Source organism: Sceloporus occidentalis, unplaced genomic scaffold (genome assembly GCF_023333645.1).
Source record: "Sceloporus occidentalis isolate IW3139 unplaced genomic scaffold, rSceOcc1.0.p SCAF_4, whole genome shotgun sequence".
Classification (NCBI taxonomy): domain Eukaryota; kingdom Metazoa; phylum Chordata; class Lepidosauria; order Squamata; family Phrynosomatidae; genus Sceloporus; species Sceloporus occidentalis.
Genome location: NW_028316984.1, coordinates 142857552 through 142880631, shown reverse-complemented (window position 1 = coordinate 142880631; position 23080 = coordinate 142857552). Strand labels below are relative to the sequence as shown.

Here is a 23080-nt window from a genome sequence, read left to right as displayed (position 1 = left end):
AGTTATCCATATATGGGAACACTCACCTGAGATCATATATAATTGCAGACACTCGACCCAATAACTCTTGGCTGTAGCCCTGAAAATTCAATTTTCCATTTCTATCCAGACATTTTGGTAACTCTTCAAGTAATGTCTCTATTATGACCTTGATTACATTTTGTTCTTCTATAAGATGGCGGGCCTGAAAAAAAAATGCATTTAAAACAGTTACAACTTCAGAACATGGAAAAAACAAATACCTCATCCTGTTTACTTTATTCTCCAATTTATTTTTTTAAAGATTGTGGCACTTTCAGGTGTGATAATGTGCCCAAGTAGTCTGCTAAACCCATAAGTAACTTGGACCCAAACCATGTACGGCTTTAAAGATAATAAAGCAACAATTTGTACCAATATGAAACTAACTGGCAGCCAGTGGATTGATTTTAATATTGATGTCTTATGATCACTCCTGGATGTACCAGTAACCAATCTGGCTGCTATGGTTTCAACTAAGTGAAGTTTCTGAACACAGTACAGAGGTAGCCCAATGTAGGGAGCATTGCAAAAGTCCAGCCTTGAGGTTACCAGTGTGTGCACTATCATCTTTAGGTCCTCTAGCTCTAGGAAGAGGAGCAGCTGGCATAACAGCTGAAGCTGACAATAAGCACTCCTGGTCATTGCATCTGTCTGAGCTGTCATTTGAAGTGACAGATCCAGAACACTCTCATAAGGTCAGAACAAGTTAGACATTAGTTACAAATATTGTAGAGTCAAACATCTGCTCCCCAGATAGAGAGACTCTTCCATTCATGTGAGGCTGCTGATCCAATGGAGAAATTCCATTAGTTGGAAGAGGGAAGACAAACTTCTGATTTCCTCTAATCCCGTCCCTGGCATACCCTACAATAGAAATGGTAGAGGGGTGCTTGGGAATCCAAAGAGAAAGGAAATCAATGAAGACTGCCTCCCCTCCCTCTTCATCCATCTGAACAGGACTCTACTTGGCGAATGTTCTCACTGGTGGTAAAGAAGCTAGATTCAATGCACTGTAGCTATGCTAGTGTTCTGCAAGTAGAGAATGTAAATACATCACTGGGGAAAACATGGTAACTTCCCCCTCCCATATGACTACTGTCATTCTCCCCATGAAGGGCAACTTCCTGAACAGGAGAGTTTCCTCTATGTGTAGAGATTCTCTATCTATGTGATTATGGAATCTAACTTTCCAGCATTCTTAAGTCATATGGAAAGCATTCTGGCACAGAGGAGAATCTGCTCTTCAGAAAATAACTTTTTACATGAAGAGAGCATGTGGTGGTGCTGGGGAGGCACATGTCTACCTTATTTACTTTTAGAATTCATAAATAAGCTTTCTATCTAGGCAGATTCAAATAACTTTTTCTTTGGAAAACTTCTTATAGTGTACAAATCATCTACAGCTATTATGGTTAAAACACTGAGAAATATTATTTCTATCCTTGGATGATTAACTGTACCTACCAGTGTAGGAACAGTGAACATCTGAACTGAAAGTGCTGTCACAGAAATCTGCTTTTCATGATCATCATTGATATATTCCCTCTGTAGTGCTTTGTAATGCTGTGAAGACAAGAATTCAAGTGAAGGTGATTGGCTAAGTGGTACACAAGATCAGAGACTAGTGTTATAAGAAAGGGAGAAACACTTTTTGTATCAACTTTGTTCAAGTCATGCATGATTTTATAAACCTATATCATACGTCTCCATAGTTACTTTTTTCAAACCTAAACGGTCTCAAATATGGTTAAGTTTCTCTTGAAAGTAAAGGGCTCCAAGCTCCAAGCTGATCATTATGATTGCCTTTTCTTACATTTCTCCCAACATTTCATTATCCTTTTTGAGAGGATGTGACCTGGATACAATACCCACATGCAGCCTCAAAACACATTTGTATAGGTGCATTAAGATACTGGAACTTTTATTTTCCTTTCCTAATAATCTCTAGTAAGGAATTTGCCTCACACAGGTGCCATGCATTAGGTCAACATCTGAGTATTTTCAAAAGGACAGGTATCACAGGCTCTTGGAGACAAAAAGCCCTGTGACACCTAACAGATTTATCATAGCATTAACTTCCATGAACTATGATCATCTTATATCATCAGATACAAAGGTTCACACTAGAATAAATTTCTTAGTCTTTATCTTTTTTTAGCTACTGAATATGAACAAGATCTCTTTCTCAACAACCTTTCCTGATAGATGCAGTGGTTTAAAACAGAGGGGAAACATTAAAACATATTGGTAGGAAAACACATCGAGATTTCTCTACACTCATATATACAGCTGAAGGACAATTGAGGTTACTAAAAATTAGGTACAATAATTTTTCTTTAAAAAAAATCACAGAGGGAGGAATAAACATAGCTCTTTCCCAAGTATTCTACCTGAAAGGGCATGCAGTCTTGGAACACTGAAGATACTTTGTGGTTGTGTGCCTTCGAGTCGTTTCTGACTTACGTTTCTGATTTATATCTGACTAAAAACCCAAAAGGGGTTTTCTTGATAAAATTTGTTCAGAGGGGGTTTGCCCTTTGTCTTCCTCTGAGGCTGAGACAGTGACTCGCCCAAGGCCACCCAGTGGATTTCCATGACCAAGCAGGGATTTGGACCCTGGTCTCCAGAATTATAATTCAACAATTAAATCACTCTGCTGGCTCTCTCATAGCATTAATTATAAAAATAAGATAAGATAAAGTGAATGTGTGGCATCAGATTTGAAATCATCCACGGTTCGAAAATAATTTAAAGATAAATAAATTCCAAAAAGCAAAACTTACTTTTGCCATTTTATATAAGGGACATCATTGTACTATGCCATTGGAATTAATGGGACTTCAGCATTCAAAGATTTTGGTATCCAAGCGAGGTTCAGGAACCAAACCCCAGCTAATACCGAGGTCCCACTGTATACTTTCACAGTGTATAGTTATACAGTGGGTCCTCGCCTTACGCGGGGATCCGTTCCGGATCCCTCCGCGTAAGGCGATTTCCGCCTATGCTCAAGCCCCATTGGAAACGGCGGCGCACGGGGCGCAACGTATGCTCAAGCCGCGTAAAGCGTGCCCGCGTATGACGCGGGCGCGCTGTAGCAGTATTCTTGATGTGCTCTGAGATTCTATATTATTTTTGAAGAATTATTTCATAAATGATTAAAATGTTACATAATTGCCATTCAGCCATGTACCACCTATCTGTATATAAAAAAAGATTGTTAAAGTGTAATAATTATTAACTTATTTTAATCAGATTGGATATTATTGCTCTCAGAGGGGCATTTCCTTGATGTTTCAATCACTATTTTAAAAGCTATGAATAATTTTTACTACTATAAGATGAATGTTAAGATTACCTTAACAAATTCCATGGCAAAAAGTTTTTTGTACTCCATTTCCATGAAAAAACTGCTGAAGATCAATTCATGTAATATCTTCCTTGCTCCTGGCAGACGAAAATAAGTTAATGTTTTCCTCAGGAAAAACAAAACAAAACAAAACAAAACCCTTCCTTGTTTTGAAAGAAAAACAGGTGAAAAACATGAAGTATCAAATTTTAAGAAATATTTTATTCCATACAATAAATATTTTACAAAATAAAACAACTGGATTAATAATAATTTAAAAAGAAAAACCATCAAAACTGCTACACATACACAAGTATGATCTGCTCTGTGAAACAATCTCAGGATGAAATGTTAGATATCACTCTTGGAAATTATTAAGTGGTGGTCAATCACATCATTCATGATCTAATTGAGGATAACAACTGTGACCTGGCTTGCATTACTGAGACCTGGCTTGGGCCTGGAGGGGAAGCTGTGTGGGCCCAGGCCCTACCTGCCGGGTACTCAGTGAAGGACCAGACCAGGTTAGGTGGGTGGGGGGGGGGTGTCGCCTTGATCCACAAGAACACCTTGTCTCTTTCCAGGAACCATGTTCGTCAAACTACCTACATCGAGTGTATTTACCTGACCCTGAAGGCCAGAGACAGTCTAGGGATTTTGTTGGTGTACCGGCCACCTCGTGCGCTAACAGACTCCCTTAACGAACTGACACAGCTGGTCTCGGAGGTACTGTTGGAATCGCCCAGGCTATTGGTCCTGGGTGACTTCAACATTCCCCTCGCGGCCAGCTATGTTCCATCCGGTGCGGTTCGCGAATTCATGGATACCATGACTTCCATGGGCCTGTCTCAACTGGTCTCGGGTCCAACGCATTCTGCGGGTAATACGCTTGATATGGTCTTTTGTACGAGCATGGAAAATCCGTGGGCGGAAATAACTAATATTTCCCCCCTGTCATGGACGGATCACTTCCTGGTAGAGGCAGTGATCAAGGCTTCTACCCAGATCCCTCCCGGAGGCGGCGGACCTATTAGAATGGTCCACCCTCGAAGGCTGATGGAACCCAAAAGGTTCCAGGAAGCCCTAGAGGGGCTTATGGTTGGAAATGACGGCGACTCTGTTGATGCCCTGACTGGTATCTGGAATACCGGTCTCTCTAGGGCTATACACAGTATCGCTCCCAAGCGTCCTCTCAGGCCTGCTTCCAAACGAAAGCCCTGGTATACGGAAGATCTCTGGGCGAGGAAGCGGGTTCTGCGACGGCTAGAGCACCGCTGGCGGAAACACCAGCGCTTATCCAACAAGACTCTCCTAGACCACCTTTTGGAGGACTATGGAGAGGCGATACGTGCAGCTAAGAACTCGTTCTATGGTGCACGTGTCGCGTCCGCGGAGTCGCGTCCAGCAGAGTTCAGGGTAGTGAGGGAGCTAACTCAGCTCCCTCCTGCCCCGAACCAGATCCTTGAACCTTCTAAGGCCTGCTGTGACCATTTTAACAACTTCTTCGTGGATAAAATCTCTCGGATAAGCGAAGGTCTTGAGGCCAGCTTTAGAGCAGAACCTAGAGTAGAGGCATCCAGGGCTTCTGTGAATTCAGTTATTCTGGATCAGTTTGAGTCTGTCAGTACCGAGGATGTGGACAAGATCCTTGGAAGTGTTAGGAAGACAACTTGCTCTCTCGATCCCTGTCCCTCATGGCTAGCGGCACAGGGGGGGCCGATTGTGACCACATTGTTACATCGGATTATTAATACATCTCTGAGGGAAGGGCAATTTCCATCTTCTTTGAAATTGGCCACTGTAAAACCTCTACTAAAAAAGCCCTCCCTCGACCCCCTGTTGCATAATAATTATCGGCCATTCTCGCTACTGCCATTTTTGGGGAAGGTGATCGAGCGGGCGGTTGCAATCCAGCTTCAATCGGTCTTGGATGAGACGGATTATCTAGACCCATTTCAAACTGGCTTTTGGGCGGGTTACGGGGTTGAGACTGCTATGGTAGCCTTGGTCGATGATCTCCGTCTGGGCATGGACAGGGGTAGCGTGTCCCTGTTAGTGCTCTTGGACATCTCAGCGGCTTTCGATACCATAGACCATGGTATCCTTCTGGAGCGCCTGGCGGAGGTGGGAATTGGGGGCATTGCGCTCCAGTGGTTCCGTTCCTACCTCTCCGGGAGGTTCCAGATGGTGCAGCTGGGAGACGTGTGCTCCAATAAGAGGGCCCTTACATCTGGGGTCCCTCAAGGAGCCATCCTGTCTCCCATGCTTTTTAACATTTACATGAAACCGCTGGGAGAGATCATCCGGAGACGTGGGGCGAGGGGTTATCAGTACGCTGATGACACCCAAATAGTTTTCTCTATGTCTCCGACTGATGCAGTGACTGGGGTTGGCGTCTCTTCTCTCGTGGCCTGTCTGGAGTCGGTAATGGGATGGATGAGGGACAACAGACTCAGCCTGAATCCAGAGAAGACGGAAGTACTTGTGATAGGTTCTCCCGGTTCAGGGTTGGCGGTGGTTCCACCCGTCTTGAACGGAATCACGCTTTCCGTGAAGGACTCGGTACGCAGTCTGGGGGTGCTCCTTGACTCGTCCCTCCACCTTACATCTCAGGTGGATGCGACGGTCAGGAGCACCTGCTATCAGCTTCGGCTGATACGCCAGCTGCGACCCTACCTTGACCGGAGGGACCTTGAAACTGTTGTACATGCCCTGGTAACCTCTCGTTTGGATTTCTGCAATGCGCTCTACATGGGGCAACCCTTGTACCATACCCGGAAGCTGCAACTTGTGCAGAATATGGCAGCCCGACTGGTCACTGGCACTGCCAGGGCCAGTCATATTACACCAGTTCTTAAAGACCTACATTGGCTGCCTATTCGCTTCCGGGCGCAATACAAGGTGTTGGTTATTACCTATAAAGCCCTAAATGGCTTGGGCCCAGGGTACCTGGAGGACCGCCTCTCCCCGCACAATCCGCCCCGCACACTCAGATCATCAGGGCATCAACTGTTAAGAGTTCCAGAGGGGAAATATATTTCCACCTCTAGGAGGGCCTTTTCCATCTCGGCCCCCAACCTCTGGAACTTGCTGCCCTTCGAGCTCCGCTCAACCACCTCCCTAGCCCAATTTAAGAAGGGGCTAAAAACCTACTTATTTGAGCAGGCCTACCCCTGACCTCTGCCCCAGAATGCTTCCTCCCCCCCCCCCTTTTGTGGTCAGCATTGTTCTGCCGGCATGAATTTTATGAATTGTATATTTTATATTGAATTGGTTTGGAAATGTTACTGTATATTGATGCTGTTGTTTTTACTGTTTTACTGCTATTTGTCTGTTCTGGGGACGCAACCCCCACTGTTGTACGCCGCCTTGATCTGTGGAAAGGCGGGATAAAAATAAAGCTTTTATTATTATTATTATTAATTCATTTTTAGGTATTATATGATCACACATTCAAGCTAAATGGGGTGATTTAGATTGCCTCTTAGAGCTGCTGTCTGGGCGGCTCCAGAGTGTGGCGCTTTGATGCCGCACATTCTTAAGCTGTCCAGAAGCTGGCTTCACGCTGCCCAGGTGTTCACACGTGGGACAGCTTCTGGATGATCCAGCAGCTATTTGCCACTTCTTTTTGGGCTGGTCAAAAGGTGGATTGGAGCCGCGGCCTCAAACTGGCTCTCTCAGGGGTGGCTTCAGGCCAACCCTTCAGGGTGGCCTGTGTCACCTTTGTGTTAATCAGGTGAATAAATTATTAAAAGGTGGCTGAATGGGTAGGAAGGAGGAGTAAATTGGGAAGGGGTATAATTAGTCTCACATTAATGACGTCATTAAGGATTCTTACAATGATTTATTGCCACAGTCAGTACAAACAAGAAACCAAGTATTGCATTCATTTATGAAGCCTCACCTATCCGTAGCAGTCCCACTATCTCTTTCTGCCATTCTCTCCCATTCATGAGGGCATGCCAAGAACTCCAATAGATCAAACAGGTCTATCTAGTCAATATTCTGCTTCTCACTCTAGCCAGCTATATGGAAGCCCCAGTCCTTGTCACTTCCTCGCAACTGACATTCCAATGGCATACTGTCTCTGAATATACAGGTGCCACCTGTCCATATACAGATTCCACATAGCTATTGACAGACCTTCTCACACAAAGAAAGATTTATTCAAATTAATTGTGGTATAGTTCTAAAAGTAAGACTAACATTAGTGCAGTATGGACTGATGTTCTTACACCAATAATGATAAACACCACCTATTAATTGGCTATGCAGAACTAGACACAGACTGAGGGTGATGTGACAAGAGCATGACTAATTCATTTATTCTTCTCCTACACTAGAGTAATATGGAAGTACGGTATTCATACATCAATGATACAGATATAGGAATTTATCTTAAATAAACATTGCAACAATGAGGTGACTCACTCACATTTTCACTGAAATTACAAAAAGCTTAACATTGATTCAGCTTACCTTTATAAAGTTTTGCATCCCAAAGCATCAATCTACTTATAAGACAAGGTTTCTCTGAATCAGTTTCCTGTTTTAGACATATTTGACAAAAGATCTGACGAAAGTCACCTAAGACAGAAGGATAGAATTTAAAGGAATTTGTTATCAAATAACCACTTAGAAATGTACAACTTTTGACAAAATAACTTATCCAATAAACAATCAGATATAACAGATGTATCCTTCTGTTCAAATAATTATATTTTATCCACAGTAAGGGCATTTCATACACACTAAGGCTAATAGTTATGCTTACACTGATAATCAATACCACAGAAGTACATTTCCTTTCAAATCAAAGTACAAAAACGATAGCTTCTTGTATATTTGATGCATATCCTAAACTAGTTCTGAACTAGTTCCTTCCTGCTTCCTGCTTGCATTGGACTCATCCCCAGAAGGCCTGAGCTGGCAACATTATTATTGTTTTCATTATTATTGTTGTTGTTGTTGTTGTTGACCTTTAATTGTAAAGCCAGCTACACCTCTTTCTTTTCTCTGTGAACCCCATCCTTCCCATGGCTCGCCACATTTCTCCTAACCTGATCCCCATCCGGCCTCTCCCTGTCTCCCTGCTTCCCTTCCTCTGTTCCCTCTGGAACTGCCGCTCTGCTGCCCCTAAAGCAACAGCAATTCATGACCTCTTTCTCTCTGAATCCTTTAACCTCCTCACTCTCACCGAAACCTGGCTCCCAGCCCGTGATACTGCAACCTCCGCTGCCCTTTCTTTTGGTGGTCTCTCCTTCACGCACACAAGCCGTCCTGAGGGTCGAGGAGGAGGGGTTGGTATCTTGCTATCTAACTCCTGCCAGTTTCAAGTTCTATCTTTTCCCCCCAGCTATCATTTCTCTTCCTTTGAGTTTCATCCTATTAGACTCTTTTCTCCTCTACAGCTCCGGGTTGCAGTCATCTATCGCCCTCCTGGTTCTGCCACCCAGTTCCTCTCAGACTTCGAATCACGGCTGACTTTCTTTATTTCAGATTCAGTCCCCACTCTGATCCTAGGTGACTTTAATATCCACGTTGACGATTCCAATAACCCTACAACATCTTGCTTTAACTCTCTGCTAGCTTCTTTTGGCCTCCAACCACATTCCAACTCTTCAACTCATTCTCTTGGTCACTGTCTTGACTTAGTTCTTGCTGCAAACTGCGCCATTTCTGACTATGTGGCTCTTGATTTTCCACTATCTGATCATCACTTAATCTCCTTTGCTCTTACTTATACTCCTCCTCCTCGCCATACTATTCTACGCCATTTTCGTGATCTTCAATCTGTTGACTCTAACCATCTTGGTCTGACCCTGGATTCATCTCTCTCTTCCCTAAATCTCGGGGATTCTGCTGATTCAGCAATGTCTTTATTTAACGCCACTCTTTCCTCGACTCTTGACCATTTTGCCCCTGTCTCTGTACGCACTTCTTCCTCCAAGACTAGACCTCAGCCCTGGCTTACCCCCAACATTAAGTTTCTCCGGTCCTGCTCTAGAGCGGCCGAACGTCTTTGGAGAAAGTCCAAAGAGTGGGCTGATTTTATCCATTTCAAATTTGTTCTTTCTTCCTTCTCACGCGCCCTGTCTATAGCAAAACAGAATTATTACAAATCATTGATCTCCACCAATGAGAGGCGCCCGCAGTGTTTGTTCTCCATCTTCAACACTTTGCTTAAACCTCCCTCTCCTCCTGTCTCTTCATCATTCTCTCCTAATGACTTTGCTAATTATTTCATCTCTAAGATTACCACTATTCGCTCTGAGATAGTCCCTCCTGATTCTTCTTCTGCTCTTAATCTTCTATCGCCCTCGCCTAAAAAATTTTCTGTGTTTCCTCCTGCCTCTTTGGATGAACTCTCTACACTTCTGAACTCTTCCAAACCTGCAACCTGTCCTCTTGATCCAATTCCTACTCCTCTTCTAATCTCTATAGCTCCCTCCTTTCTGCCCTCGCTTCTCCATATCTTCAATCTCTCTCTCTCTACAGGCTCCTTCCCGTCGGACTTCAAACATGCTCTCATTTCCCCAATTCTGAAAAAAACTTCTCTTGACCCCTCCTCTTTGTCTAGCTATCGCCCGATTTCTCTTCTCCCCTTTCTTTCTAAGGTTTTGGAACGGGTTGTTTATTCGCGCTGTCTTGAGTTTCTTGAAACCAACTCCATCCTTGGTCCCTTTCAGTCTGGTTTCCGCCCAAGGCATTCCACAGAGACAGCTCTCACTAAGATCTCAAATGACCTTTTACAGGCCAAGGCTAATGGCCTCTACTCTGTTCTCATCCTTCTCGATTTGTCTGCAACCTTTGACACTGTTGATCACTGTCTTCTAGTGGATATACTTTCTGGCCTTGGGTTCTCAGACTCTGTTCTTGACTGGTTTAGATCTTACTTGTCTGGCAGATCTTTTGCAGTAGTTGCAGGGGGTCAGACTTCTTCTCCTGTTCCCTTATCTGTTGGAGTTCCCCAGGGCTCTGTTCTGGGTCCCCTTCTGTTTTCTCTCTACACACTGTCCTTAGGAAAACTCATTAGCTCTTTTGGTTTTTCCTACCATCTCTATGCCGACGCCCCTGACCTTTCTCCAATGCTTCAACAGCAAGTCTCGTCCTGCCTCACAGCTGTCTCGCAGTGGATGCGCCATCGGCGTTTGAAGCTCAACATGTCCAAGACGGAGCTTCTTGTCTTTCCCCCTAAGCCCACCCTTCAACACTCTTTTTCTGTCTCTGTGGACAACATTTCTATTCAACCAGTCCAGCAAGCCCGCAGTCTTGGTTTTATCTTTGACTCTTCTCTGTCGTGTATCCCTCAGATCCAGACCACAGCCAAGGCTTGTAGATTCTTTTTGTACAATATTGCCAAAATCCGACCATATCTCTCCGCCTCTACTGCCAAGATCCTGGTCCATGCCCTAGTGGTCTCACGACTTGATTACTGTAACGTCCTCCTGGCTGGGCTTCCTCTTTCTCACCTCCGTCCTTTAATCTCTGTCCAGCATTCAGCTGCACGCATTATCACTTCCACCCACCGCTCTGACCACATCTCTCCTATGTTGGCATCCCTTCACTGGCTCCCCCTCCCTTTCCACATTCAGTATAAGCTCCTGCTGTCGACATTTAAAGCCCTCCATGGACTGGCCCCTCCTTACTTATCAGACCTTCTTTCTCCTCACCTTCCCACCAGGGCCCTTCGTTCTGGTAGTCAAGGGCTCCTGTCTCAGCCCAGGATTTCCTCTGCCCCATCCTGGATTCGCCCCTTTTCACTTGCTGCCCCTCACTCCTGGAACCTTCTTCCCCCACAAGCAAGAGCCATCACTTCTTTAACTAGCTTCAAAACGGAGTTGAAAACCTTCCTGTTCAGAGAAGCCTTCCCAGGCATTGCATAATTGTCGCTTACCATCTGATGTTCTTTTAGTGCCTGTTTATCAAACCATTTCCTGTATTGCTATGTATTGTATTTGTATTATCCTACTTGAGAGTATGTATTTTCCCTGGAAGAAGATTAACCATCCATTGTGAAGCCAAGCCCTCCCTCCAGTCCATCTGCCTTGGTCCAGGCCTCGGAGGTAGAGAGGAACTGCTGGACCTCTTACCCTCTCCCTCCACCACTCCCTTCTCCTTCTGTGTCATGTCTTTTTAGATTGTAAGCCCGAGGGCAGGGAACCGTCTAACTAAAAAGATTGCATGTACAGCGCTGTGTAAATTTACAGCGCTTCATAAATAAAGGTTAATAATAATAATAATAATAATGAACAAGCAATACCAAAGGTATCATATATCAAGGCAAGGGATGAAACTACTCAAAATATATATGCACTTGTGACTTATTTCGAATGATAAGTAGTTCATTCCAAGAGCCCTGTCTTAGAATATGATCCTGATTTAAGCTGAGGATCTCATCTGAAATTCCCCCACTTCCCACTACTCTTGCTCTCAAACATGCTGTTTACTGCAAAGAGCATCTTCACGGGGAAAAAAATATCTGGGCAGAACAGCAATCTTCAGTAGAAAGCTGGTGTGAGGCACTTCTAACATAAGAAGCTGAAATAAAACAAAGGGGCTGGACAGATGGGTGGCTCTGTGCCACTTGTCTTTCCCCCACATCGGTGCTGCAGCAGCCACACCACACAGCACCGACGCACTGCCAAAAAGCAACTGCCTAGAGCAGCTTCTTTTTTGCAGTGCCGCAAAGAGGAAGGGGCGCCACCATGATGCCACTTCCTGTCTGCGAGGTGCGGACGCTGCACCATCATGGCAGCCCCCGTGTGAACCAGAGGCCGCCATGATGGTGCCGCTGCCGCACGTTAGGCACACTCCTGAACCCTATTTTCGGAGCATTTCACTCTGGAACAGACATGGAAAGAAGCAGTATTTTAAAAAAAATCTAACATGCCTCTTTGTTCCGCAGGCACAACCATTCCATAAAGCAGAGTGAGATGCTTGTGTGAAGTGACAGAACACAAGACAAGGCAAATTCTGTACATTCCTACCAGAATGGTACTGGTTTGGAGTGCCTCCCTACATATTCTCCAACTGCAATAAATGGCACAGCTAAGCAGCAGCAAGGTGAACTTCAAACATATAGTCGTGTTTATCTGTAGAATCAGTATGTAGAAAGATCTTGTAGCACCTTTGAGACTCAAGAAAAAAGTTGGCAGCATGAGCTTTTGTAGATTTAGGCCCCATATAGACAAGCCAAAATAAAGCTGCTTCGGGTCACTTTGGAAGTTTGCTGTTTAAATATTGCATGCAGCCGAAGAGTTCGGAAGCTGAGCCAAAGCCACAATCCAATCCTAAGGAATGGAACACAGCTTTGGCGCACCTTCTGGATTCTTGAGATGCATGCAACATTTAAACAGCATACCTCCAAAGTGACCCAAAGCAGCTTTATTTTGGCAGTCTGTATGGGGCCTTAATTCTACTTCCTCAGATGCATTTGAAGAAGTAGATTTAAGTCTATCAAAGCTCATGCTGACAACTTCTTTTTTTAGTCTCAAAGGCGCTACAAGATCTCTTTCCTACTAGTGGCAATACCACCATAGAGAAACAGCTCTTCAGAGGTAGCTAGGACTCAAATGCCTTCCTGTGAGTGCTCCTAGGAGCCAAGCATTGTTATCCGGGTGCCCTGGGACTATGAGCTTGCAACATAGGTGGTACACCAGGATACCACACTCAAAATGCCTGTCTCCAAGAGATTCTTCCTCAGAATCAGGTATATCGGATACTTTCCACAACCAATTCTGCTCTCCTGACTGAGAGTGAGGCAGTAGGCAGGAGCCCACAATGAGTGTGGCGAAGGAATCTGAGCTACAGCTGATGTTTTGGCATATGTACATGTGACATCACAGTTTAAGACACTTACTTGAATAACTCATAAGTTTGTTTAACCAGGAACCAAGACGTAAAGCAAATTTCTGATGAGCCATAATATCAGCATGAAGAACTTTCACGTTGAGAGGACCTTGGGAAACATTGTTTGAATGTTTCTGGAAGATAAAAACAGACAGCATTTCAATGAGGATATGTAACGTTTTTTAATCTTCCCAATAATTTTTCTGTTATATTTGGTACTTCACCATTTTTGCTCCCAAACAGAAATTCAAGACAACTTTTATCTAAGGTTAAGCTATATTAGTCAAATGCAACAAAGGAAAAATCTGAATAAATCAAGGTTTCTAAGAATAAGTTTTATTAAAGTAACAGAACTGTTACTCATCATGACTTTTAAACATTTCGGCACAATACCTTAATATCTTCTTTTGCTTCTTGGCAAACAACGTATGGCCCTTTCTTAACTGCCTTTCGACCCTGCATAAAAAAGACAATAAACATTTAAATGAAATGATGAAAGCACTTGATGTTATCGTTTTACATAAACAATGGGGGACTGAAGTTTAAAAAAAACAATTAAGGGTCCTTCAGGTACCAATAGAAGTGATACTGGCAAACATATACAGTAATTCAGCATTAGAATTCTAATTTGAATTCGTCTTTTGTAGAACACTTGATCACACACATTCCAGGTTCCAGAATGTGCTCATCCTTCATTTCAGACCGGGGTTCAGACCTGATTGGGGGATGGAACTGGGCTTAGTTGTGCCAATAATCAGGAAAGAGACAGGTGAGTATGTTGCTTCCGTTTCTCCTCAATTTCTCAGCAGCTTTTGAGAATTCATTCATGGTAGCCTCCTGGACTGGTTCTGTGAAGCTGAGGGAGGGTGACCTGTACTGTAGTGAATCTGTTTCTACCTTTAAGGATCAGTTCCAGAGGACTAGGAGATTTTACCTCTGATTTTGGCAAATGTGTTGTGAAATGTTCAGTGGCACAATGTTGTCCACAATGCTTTTAACCACCTATACAAAGCTGTTGGTCATTCATGTGTTTAGGGATCTGGGTTTAGTAATATGCAGAAAACATTTAGCTCTATTTGTCTGTTACTTTTGAGTCAGAGGAGGCCATGCACAACCTGGATCAATGCCCATGAGCAGTGGTGAGTTGGATAAGGGCCAATAAACTAAAACCAAATCCTGGAAAGATGGAGGTGCTGTTGCTATGTGGTTTCAGAGTCTAGATGGTTGCACTGACCCTATAATGTACATATAATTCCTTTGCTAAAAGATCTGCACTGACAGCCAGTTTGCTATTGAACCAGGTTCAGGTTCAGATTGGGTTTACAATGTGCTTACCAGCTCAGGACAGTTTATCTGGGAAAATGAGAGGCTGCTGTCTACTATGAATGATCATTCTAGAAAGGCTGAAGGAGAAACCACAATCACTGGGATATTCTTTCATGCCAGTTGATAAAGGCAGGAGACCAAAATTCCAAACCATTTATTCCACTGCCACTTTCTCACTCTTCAGTTTTATTACGTAGTCTTGCATGCTGCCAGGTTTAACAATCTCTCATATGCAGAAATAAAATAAAAAGAAAACGAACAGGTAGTTGTTGTTGTTATTATTATTATTATTATTATTATTATTATATTATTAACCTTTATTTATGAAGCGCTGTAAATTTACACAGTGCTATACATACAATCTTTTTAGTTAGACTGTTCCCTGCCCTCGGGCTTACAATCTAAAAAGACATGACACAGAAGGAGAAGGGAGTGGAGGAGGGAAAGGGTAAGAGGTCCAGCCGTTCCTCTCTACCTCCAAGGCCTGGACCAAGGCAGATGGACTGGAGGGAGGGCTTGGCTTCATAATGGATGGTTAATCTTCTTCCAGGGAAAATACATACTCTCAAGTAGGATAATACATATACAGTACATAGCAATACAGGAAATGGTTTGATAAACAGGAACCAAAAGAATATTGTTTTGTTTTGCTTTAAATGCATCCATAGGTGGCGGTGGATTGCTCCTTCAGCCTCCCTAGAGTGATAATTCACAGTAGGTATCAATATCTCATTCTCAAGAAGGCTGAAGGCACAATCCACAACCACTGGGATATACCCAAGTCGAATCACAGGCGATAGTGGCTCTAACTGCTTGTAAATCTGTTCACCCAAACACCACCTGGCCTGACCTAAATTTACCCATTTTATAACGTCTGATAAATGTTGATGGTTCTTTCTATCCAACTGCTTTAAATAATTCTTCCAACAAAGATGTTATCCTGAATGTTGATGTAGTTGCCACTGATCTTGTCGAATGAGCCCATTTCTTGCAGTCTTGGTCTGTGCAAATAGTCATAGCACAAGTAAATGAAACCTATCGACCTTCTTGAAAACATTGTTTTAGTAGCCTTGAACCTTAAGGTTCTTGGATGAAATGAGATAAATATTGTCTCTGTATGCCAAATTGCTCTTGCTATTTCTATATAAATCTTTACAGCCCTTTTGACATCCAAGGAGTGCCACTGCATTTCTAAAGGATGTGTTGGACTTGGAGAAACATTAGGAGTTCTAATGTCTGGCTCATGCATAATTTGTGACACAGCTTTTGGAAAGAAGGAGGGCTCAATGGTCAAAGACAATTTATTTTTTTCTAATCTGCATTGTTCAGTTTATTGAAACTAACACCATTTTTGACACCTGCCTTGCTGATGTAATTGCTATAAGAAATGCCACTTTGAAATTGGCTTCTCATTGATGGTTCACTAAGGGGAGAAACACATGGCCCCGATGAGGCGGCCTGGAGCCACCCCAGTAAGGCTGGATCCAGCTAGCTTCCCACCCCAAATAGGAGTGGGAAAAATCTGCTCCTATTTGAGGTGGGGGAAAAGCCGCCCCTTTGCCTATGGAGCTGGCTTTTTGCCAGCTCCAGGACATGTGGTGTCTGAACACCACCAAGTCACCTGCAAGCCGCTTGGTGTGTAACTGCCGGCTTGACTTCCAGGCAACTTGGAGGCATGGCATTTACACACACCAACTTGAAGCCAACTAAAGCTGCTGGTCTGTTTCAGCCTTAAGTGGCAAAAAAGAAGACCACACAAAATTATTCAGTACAAAATGCAAATCCTATGTACAAAATCTGTGAATGGTCGATTGAGTTTGTAAAGTTGTCTCCATCAAGAAGACAACTTTACAAACTCCATCAGGAGGATGAACCAAGAAGGGCTTTCTACAAACAGCACAGATGACAAAACTGCATCCCGCCCCTTCAAGGTATTGTTTCAGTTCTTTATTTTGCTCTGTAGAAAATACAGGACATTTTCTGTCTGTACAGCTTCCATTATCACAAAATTTGCTCACACTACTTCTGGAAAGTCTTCCAAGTGGTCTCATATATACATTGCTGTCTAGATGCTGGAATGGTCATTACTGGCTCTGAGTAACCCTGTTTTGTTAGAGTTTGAAGCTTCGACCTTACGCAGCTAGTCATTGTGGGTTGGGGTGAAAAACTGGTCCTTGAATCAACAGATCCATTCTCTGCAGCATTCTCTGCAGACTTTCTGCTGACCTTTTTTATTAGCAGAGAATACCTTGGTCTGCATAGCCAGCGCGGGGCAATTAAGTTTTCTTCTGCTGTCCGCACTCTGATTTTCATCAATACCCTTGGGTGAGAATGCATAAAGTACAGTGCGCCCGCGTCACATGCGGTACGACGTGGGAACGAGCCCCATTGTTCCTAATGGGGCTTGACTTTACATGGTATTTCCCTTACGCAGTGGGGTCCGGAACGGATTCCCCATGTAAGGGAAGGCCCAACTGTATATCATTCGGCCCATGCTGAGCTAATGCATCATGTCCTTCCACACCTGTGCTTAGATATATTGAAAAACATCCTTTTACATTCTTCCCTTGGTATCTGCAGGGGATCCATTCTGAACCCTCCATGGATACCATAATCCGCGGATGCTCAAGTCCCATTCCCACTGCCATTGGGAACAATGAGACTGAAATTCATCCTTCCCTCTCCCTTCTTTCTTCCCCCTCCCTCTCCCTCTGAGACTTCTGCCCTGGGCTTGGCTTCTGGGGTGGTTCAGAGGCGGCGGCTGAAAACCCATCGGCTGGAGGGAACTGGGGCCGAGCTTGAGTCTCGCAGCCCCCCACCTCCAGGCCTAGCACTTGGGACGAATCTCCAGGCTCTGAAACCCAAGCTCTGGCCCAGGCCCCAGCTCCCTTCAGCCAACGGGGCTCCAGCCTCTGCCACCAAGCCTGGGGCAAAAGCCTTGCGGGGAAGGGAAGGGGAAGAAAGGAAGGAAGGAGGGAGGACTTCAGTCCCACTGTCCCCAATGGTGGCATGGCTGCATGCACTTGCTGCCATTGGGGACAGAGCGGGCTTGCCATCCACGGATGCTCAAATCCACAGATGGCATTTCCGCCAATACTGAGGTCCCGCTGTACTTTGAAATTCTGTCCAGACGAAAAAAGTTCCACTACTAATTTTGCACACTTCTTTTGGAAATTGTTGAATATCTCAATTCAAACTCCACTCTCATGGTTGCATTTTATTTCTGCTTAATTAGTCCATTGTCAGATTCAGAGCCCCTTTGAAACAGACAGCTGTCAGCAAGTTCAACCATTTCTCAGCCCGAGCCAGTAATTTGGATGACTCCTTTAATAGCTGCTAGGATCTTGTTTCCCCCTTAGTTTCATAGATACACTTTAACATTGATGTAGTCTGTATATACCTGTACATTCTCATTTTTTATTTTGCTTGCAAACTTTAACATCTCTTATCTATCTGGTCTCATTTCCAGTAAATTTATGCTAAGTGTTTCCTCTGTCTCTTCCCATTTTTCCTGAACTATGTGACCCTCACAATAGGCACCCCATTCATAAAGACTGTTAGTATTTTGTTTTGTGGTACAAATGAAGTTATCTGATCCAATCTGCCTAGTTTGACTCTCTAAAACAAATCTCTTTGTTTGCAATGTTACAGTCAATGTAATATGTCTTTTCCTTATTACATTAGTTTGATATGGTCTCAAGAAAACTTGCAATGTCCTTATATGGAACTTTGTCCACAGAGCTAGTTCTAGTGTTGATACTAATATTCCTAGTATCCTGATCAGAAGCATTAGATTTGTTTTCACTTTTCTGCTTCTTTTCCTTGGAAAGGAAAACACACCGCATCTGTGTGTTTTTTCTGCTCCTTAATGAGTTATAACCTTTGTAGCTCTCAACTGACTCTTTTTAAAGTTCATAAGAAAACCATAAGTTTGTAAACACTGCAATGCACAACACTGAGGTTGTGTTCTGCCTAGTACCTGCATCCAGCTTTCAGCAAAATATTGTCTAAATTGGACACAACTTGACTTCCTGTTGTCTTGAGAAGGCTATCAATGGCTATCAACTAGTACCATATATATTTGCCTATAAGTCAGCCTCATGTATAAACCAAGGATGGGTTTGAGGGCCAAAATTATGGAGTTTGATATGACCCGTGGATATGTCCAGGGTAAAATTTAGAGGCATATAACAAAGGATATAAAGGATGAAGCTATGGAAAGTGATGCCAAAGAACTTACAAAATTCTGGCATACATGACTGTGCTCACCCTAAAGGCTGGATGGCTAAGGGGGGAATTAGAGGAAATTGTGGTTGTGTGATGTGGGAGGAGATGACCAGGTACAGGTGTGGTTAAAGAGAAGTACACAAGTCAAGAAGGATGAAAAGGCAAAAGAAAGAAAATAACAATCTCATTAACAGTGATTATAATCTTTAACTTTAATGTCATAACCTTGCCTGATTTTAGACCAGAAAAGCTGGCAAACTTACAAAAATGTCTTATTCAGATCCTTCAAAGTGTGATTCCTCTCAACCCTCCTTTGAGAGGAATCGCTAAAGAGCTGCCACTATCACCATTTTCCTATGCTGACATTCAAAAAGGTCAGAAACAACACGATGCAAAGAGATTAGAGGGGGCTGGTGCTTCTTTTTGGTGCTCTTGGGACAGACTAAACTCTTGCCTTTCATCACTCTACTCAGAGAAGGGGATAGTTCCTTTTTTGAGAAGAGTTAAAGTATAGTACTTACATTGACCCATGAATAAGCTAAGCCAGATTTTTTGAGTCAGTTTTTTAAACTAAAACTTCTAGACATGGGTCTATACAGCACATTGGGGAAAAACCTGGGTGCAGATGCCAGGCCAAAAAGCAAAGCTCTGAGTTGGTAGTGGTATTTGAACCTTGTGTCCAAAATACACTGCAGAAATAAAGTGCGCTGGCTCAATGCTGGGCATCTGCAGTGTTTTGGACCTTAAATGTTTCCTCTAGTTGTAATGCATAGGTATGTGCAAGTAATCTTCTCATAAGTAATCATTCAATTCCAAATTCTTTTATAGAATTTTATTTAAGTTTTCAGATATATAAAAACAGATCAACTAATATATAAAAATAAAATAAAAAGACAACGAAGAAGACAAATGCAGACAAAGAACCCCCCTAAAATGTTATATTACTCCTCCAAATTAAATCTTTTACAGTCAAAGCTATAGTTCCTAACCAAAATTCAATAAAATATTTATATAATTTATTACTAACTATTAATAACCATTATCATGTATCACTATTAGTCTTTCCTTCAATTAAATCCCCTACCTCTATTTTGCTTACTTCACAAACACAAATGTTTCTATTAAATTCACTTTAATTAAACCCTCTCAATTTCTCTTTTACCACCCTCTAGCCTAACATCAGCTGTGTTATCCAACAAATAACAAACACAAGAAAAGAGGGGAAAGTTACTATAACTTTCCTTGATATCTTGTTTATATAGCCCTGTTCCAAGTTCATATCCCTTATAGGCATCTAAACCCAAAACCCATACAAATTGACCTTAACCTTTGTAAATTATTTCATAAATCAAAATACTTTGTTTTTTAACCAGATTTGTTACTTACCAGCCACAAATAACAAAGCCCTTTCTGAAATCTGAAATCAACATCATATGATAAGACCCATAATTACAAGTTAAATCCAGAATAGTCAGACTTTATTTCTCTCTATCCTGCTCAATTTTCACCCTGGGTGTTTTATCAAATCTCTTCAATTGAACAAGGTGGGCACCTGTCATCCATTTTACACAGCACCTAGTGGAAAAACATTTCTCCATAGAAAACATTCTTAATCTTATTGCAATTCTCAACCCCCTCCCCCAAGTCCCCCCATTATTATTATTATTATTATTATTATTATTATTATTATTATTTATATAGCGCTGTAGATTTGCACAGCGCTATACATAAAAAAACAACAACAATAATATTTATTTACTTATACCCGCTCTTCAGCCAAGGCTATCAGAGCTGCTTACAAATTGTTAATTAGACATTTTCCTGCCTTCAGGCTTACAATCTAAAGAGACAAGACACAAAAGGAGAAGGGAATGGCAGTGGGGAAGGGGAAAAGTCCAGCAGATCTTCTCTCCCTCGGAGGCCTGGACCAGGGCAGATGGACTGGAGGGAAGGCCCTTCTTCTTACTCTGATTAAGATGGATTGGGGAAGGCATTGGCCTACCTCCTCTTCCCCTCAGAGGCCAGGATGGAGTCAGATGCCTTGTCGGGAGGCTCAGTTCCTTTAGGGAGGCCTGATGGCATTTGGCCTACCTCCTCTTCCCCTCAGAGGCCAGAATGGAGTCAGATGCCTTGTGTAAACCTATGGCGTACAATCTTGCTTCTCCTCTATTCTCCATATTATCTGCCAGCAGTCTCCTCCAAGATAACCACTTCAACAACCCTTTGATCAAACCTTAAATTTCCTCGTTTTGGTTTTCTCATTAAATTCCAGGCTGGCCCCGTTGCTCTTCTGTACCTGGACTCTTTGCTTCCTGCATTTCCTCCAAGTATTCAATCTCCTTATCTTCAGACTTCTCTGATCCAAATTTCAGTCATTCTGCAGCTGTTAAAGCCATTAATCATCTATTTAAATTCCTGTCGTATCTCATGCCATGTTACTAAAACAATCTTGTTCTTAGGGTTGAATTTTTGCCTTCTTTTACTCCCTCTCTCTTCACAGTGACTCCTCTAGTACAATAAATCAGCAGCACAGCCTGATAGTTGCCCAGGCTGTTTTCAATGAGAAGACTTCCACCTGAAACAATTCCATTTTCTCAAAACAAACCAGTCTCCCTATATTAATCTAATTTTACTGCAAAATCATCAATATTCCAACTTTAGGATTTTACTTCATAATTCAATGCCCCTTTCCTAAAAAGAATCTTATTTTTCTTTTTACTCACAAACCCACTGGACAACAGGCTCCAGGCTACAAACTTTTAATACTTGTTAGACGTAATTATTCATTAATAATCCATTAATACAAAAGGCAGGAGCACTCATCCCAACACTGATAACAACTGCTTGTTCGAAGATTTCTTTTCATCCCATAAATCTCATTCTTGTTACAAAGTTAGTTAAAGAAAATACAGTGCTGACTTATTGTCCATAGTGTCTTGTAAACAGAAGGATGAGCTGATGGAATTTGTCCCTTGCCCTCTCCCTTTGGTCACACTCTCCATGACCTCAGTAAAGTTTTCAGACCCTTGTGGCCAATCTCCTTGCCCCCTCCCTATCCAGGGAGGTAAATCACATGTCAGAACTCCCGCCAAAACTGGTGATAGTGTTGCTGTTGCGCTCTCTCTCACATAGCCCCATGCAAGGGATCGCAATCAACCATTAGACCTTCAATATTGAACAAAACTATTCAAGAATTTTAATTCCATGTATGTCTTCCAGAGTGTTTTGGGACCACAAAGAAAATGGAATACATTTCTCTCATCTCTGAGTAGAAGCTACTGGTACTTCTTATACTGCCCTGATCTGAATCAAATGCTCAATTCGTTTGTATTATCTTAAGAGAAGCAACGGAAGATATTTTTCCTTTGGTCAATTTTGAGAAATTGTTTTGTGTACTTTTTGAAGCATCCATTTGTTCATAGTTATGACTTGCCATAAATCAAAATAATAAATTGGAAGAGACCACAAGGACAGTCCAGTCCAAACCCCTGCCATGCAGGAATTCACAATCAAAACAATCCCAACAGATGACCATCTAGCCTCTGTTTAATAAACTCCAAAAAAAGGAGACTCCACCACTCTCTGAGGAAGCATCTTCCACTATCAAACAGCTCTTACCATCAAGGAAGTTCTTCCTAACATTTAGGTATAATCGACTTTCCTGTATCTTGAATCCATTGCTCTGTGTCCTAATCTCAGCAGAAACAATCTTGCTCCATTCACAATATGACATCCTTTCAAATATTTAAACAGGGCTATTATGTCACTTCTTAACCTTCTAATATAATAATAATAATAATAATAATAATAATAATAGTATGATTTATTTATATTCCGCCTTTTCCTTGTATTATATTATTTCTCTTCCCCAGGTTGAAATTGTAGGAAGAGTTTGTTTCTTGTCTTTTCCTTCCACTAAAACTTTTTAGTGCTTTTGCCCCAAAGGGAGTATTTACCAAGTTGGCTCTTTTAGTCAGCCTTTCATTGTTTCTACCACAGTAATCTGTGGGAGGTTGGGGGAAGTATTGGGGTTTTGGCGTTTTTTAATTGTAATTTTTAATTGTTTGAGGTTTTATTTATACTGTTGAAATCCGCTTTGATTCCTTTGTGAATACAAATTATTATTATTAATCTTCTATCCACTGTCATAGCTGTGATCAAAAGTGCTGCGAATGCTGCAGCATCATAACCTGCATCAGCCACATACTGAAATAGTTCTTTTAACTTTTGTAATGCTCTGTAGACAGTTTGAACACTTACATCCTCTGAACCCAATATTTCCTGAACCCAAAATATGACTATCATAGT

General features: G+C 42.4%; 1 protein-coding gene across 6 annotated transcripts in view; it reads right to left on the bottom strand.

Annotated features, from left to right (window-relative positions):
* The window catches only part of UBR1 (ubiquitin protein ligase E3 component n-recognin 1), a 130869-nt gene that overhangs the window by 92076 nt on the left and 15713 nt on the right, over positions 1 to 23080 (bottom strand). For all 6 annotated transcript variants that reach the window (XR_016280967.1, XR_016280968.1, XM_089521859.1 and 3 more), the window contains 6 exons: positions 13613 to 13675; positions 13230 to 13353; positions 7847 to 7954; positions 3377 to 3465; positions 1486 to 1584; positions 27 to 184 (listed from right to left, as the gene is read on the bottom strand). Coding sequence is in view for 4 of the 6 variants with exons in the window: in XM_089521859.1 (XP_089377985.1) it covers positions 27 to 184; positions 1486 to 1584; positions 3377 to 3465; positions 7847 to 7954; positions 13230 to 13353; positions 13613 to 13675 (641 nt within the window). In the remaining 2 variants the exon portion in view is untranslated. The remainder of the gene's footprint in view (positions 1 to 26; positions 185 to 1485; positions 1585 to 3376; positions 3466 to 7846; positions 7955 to 13229; positions 13354 to 13612; positions 13676 to 23080) is intronic.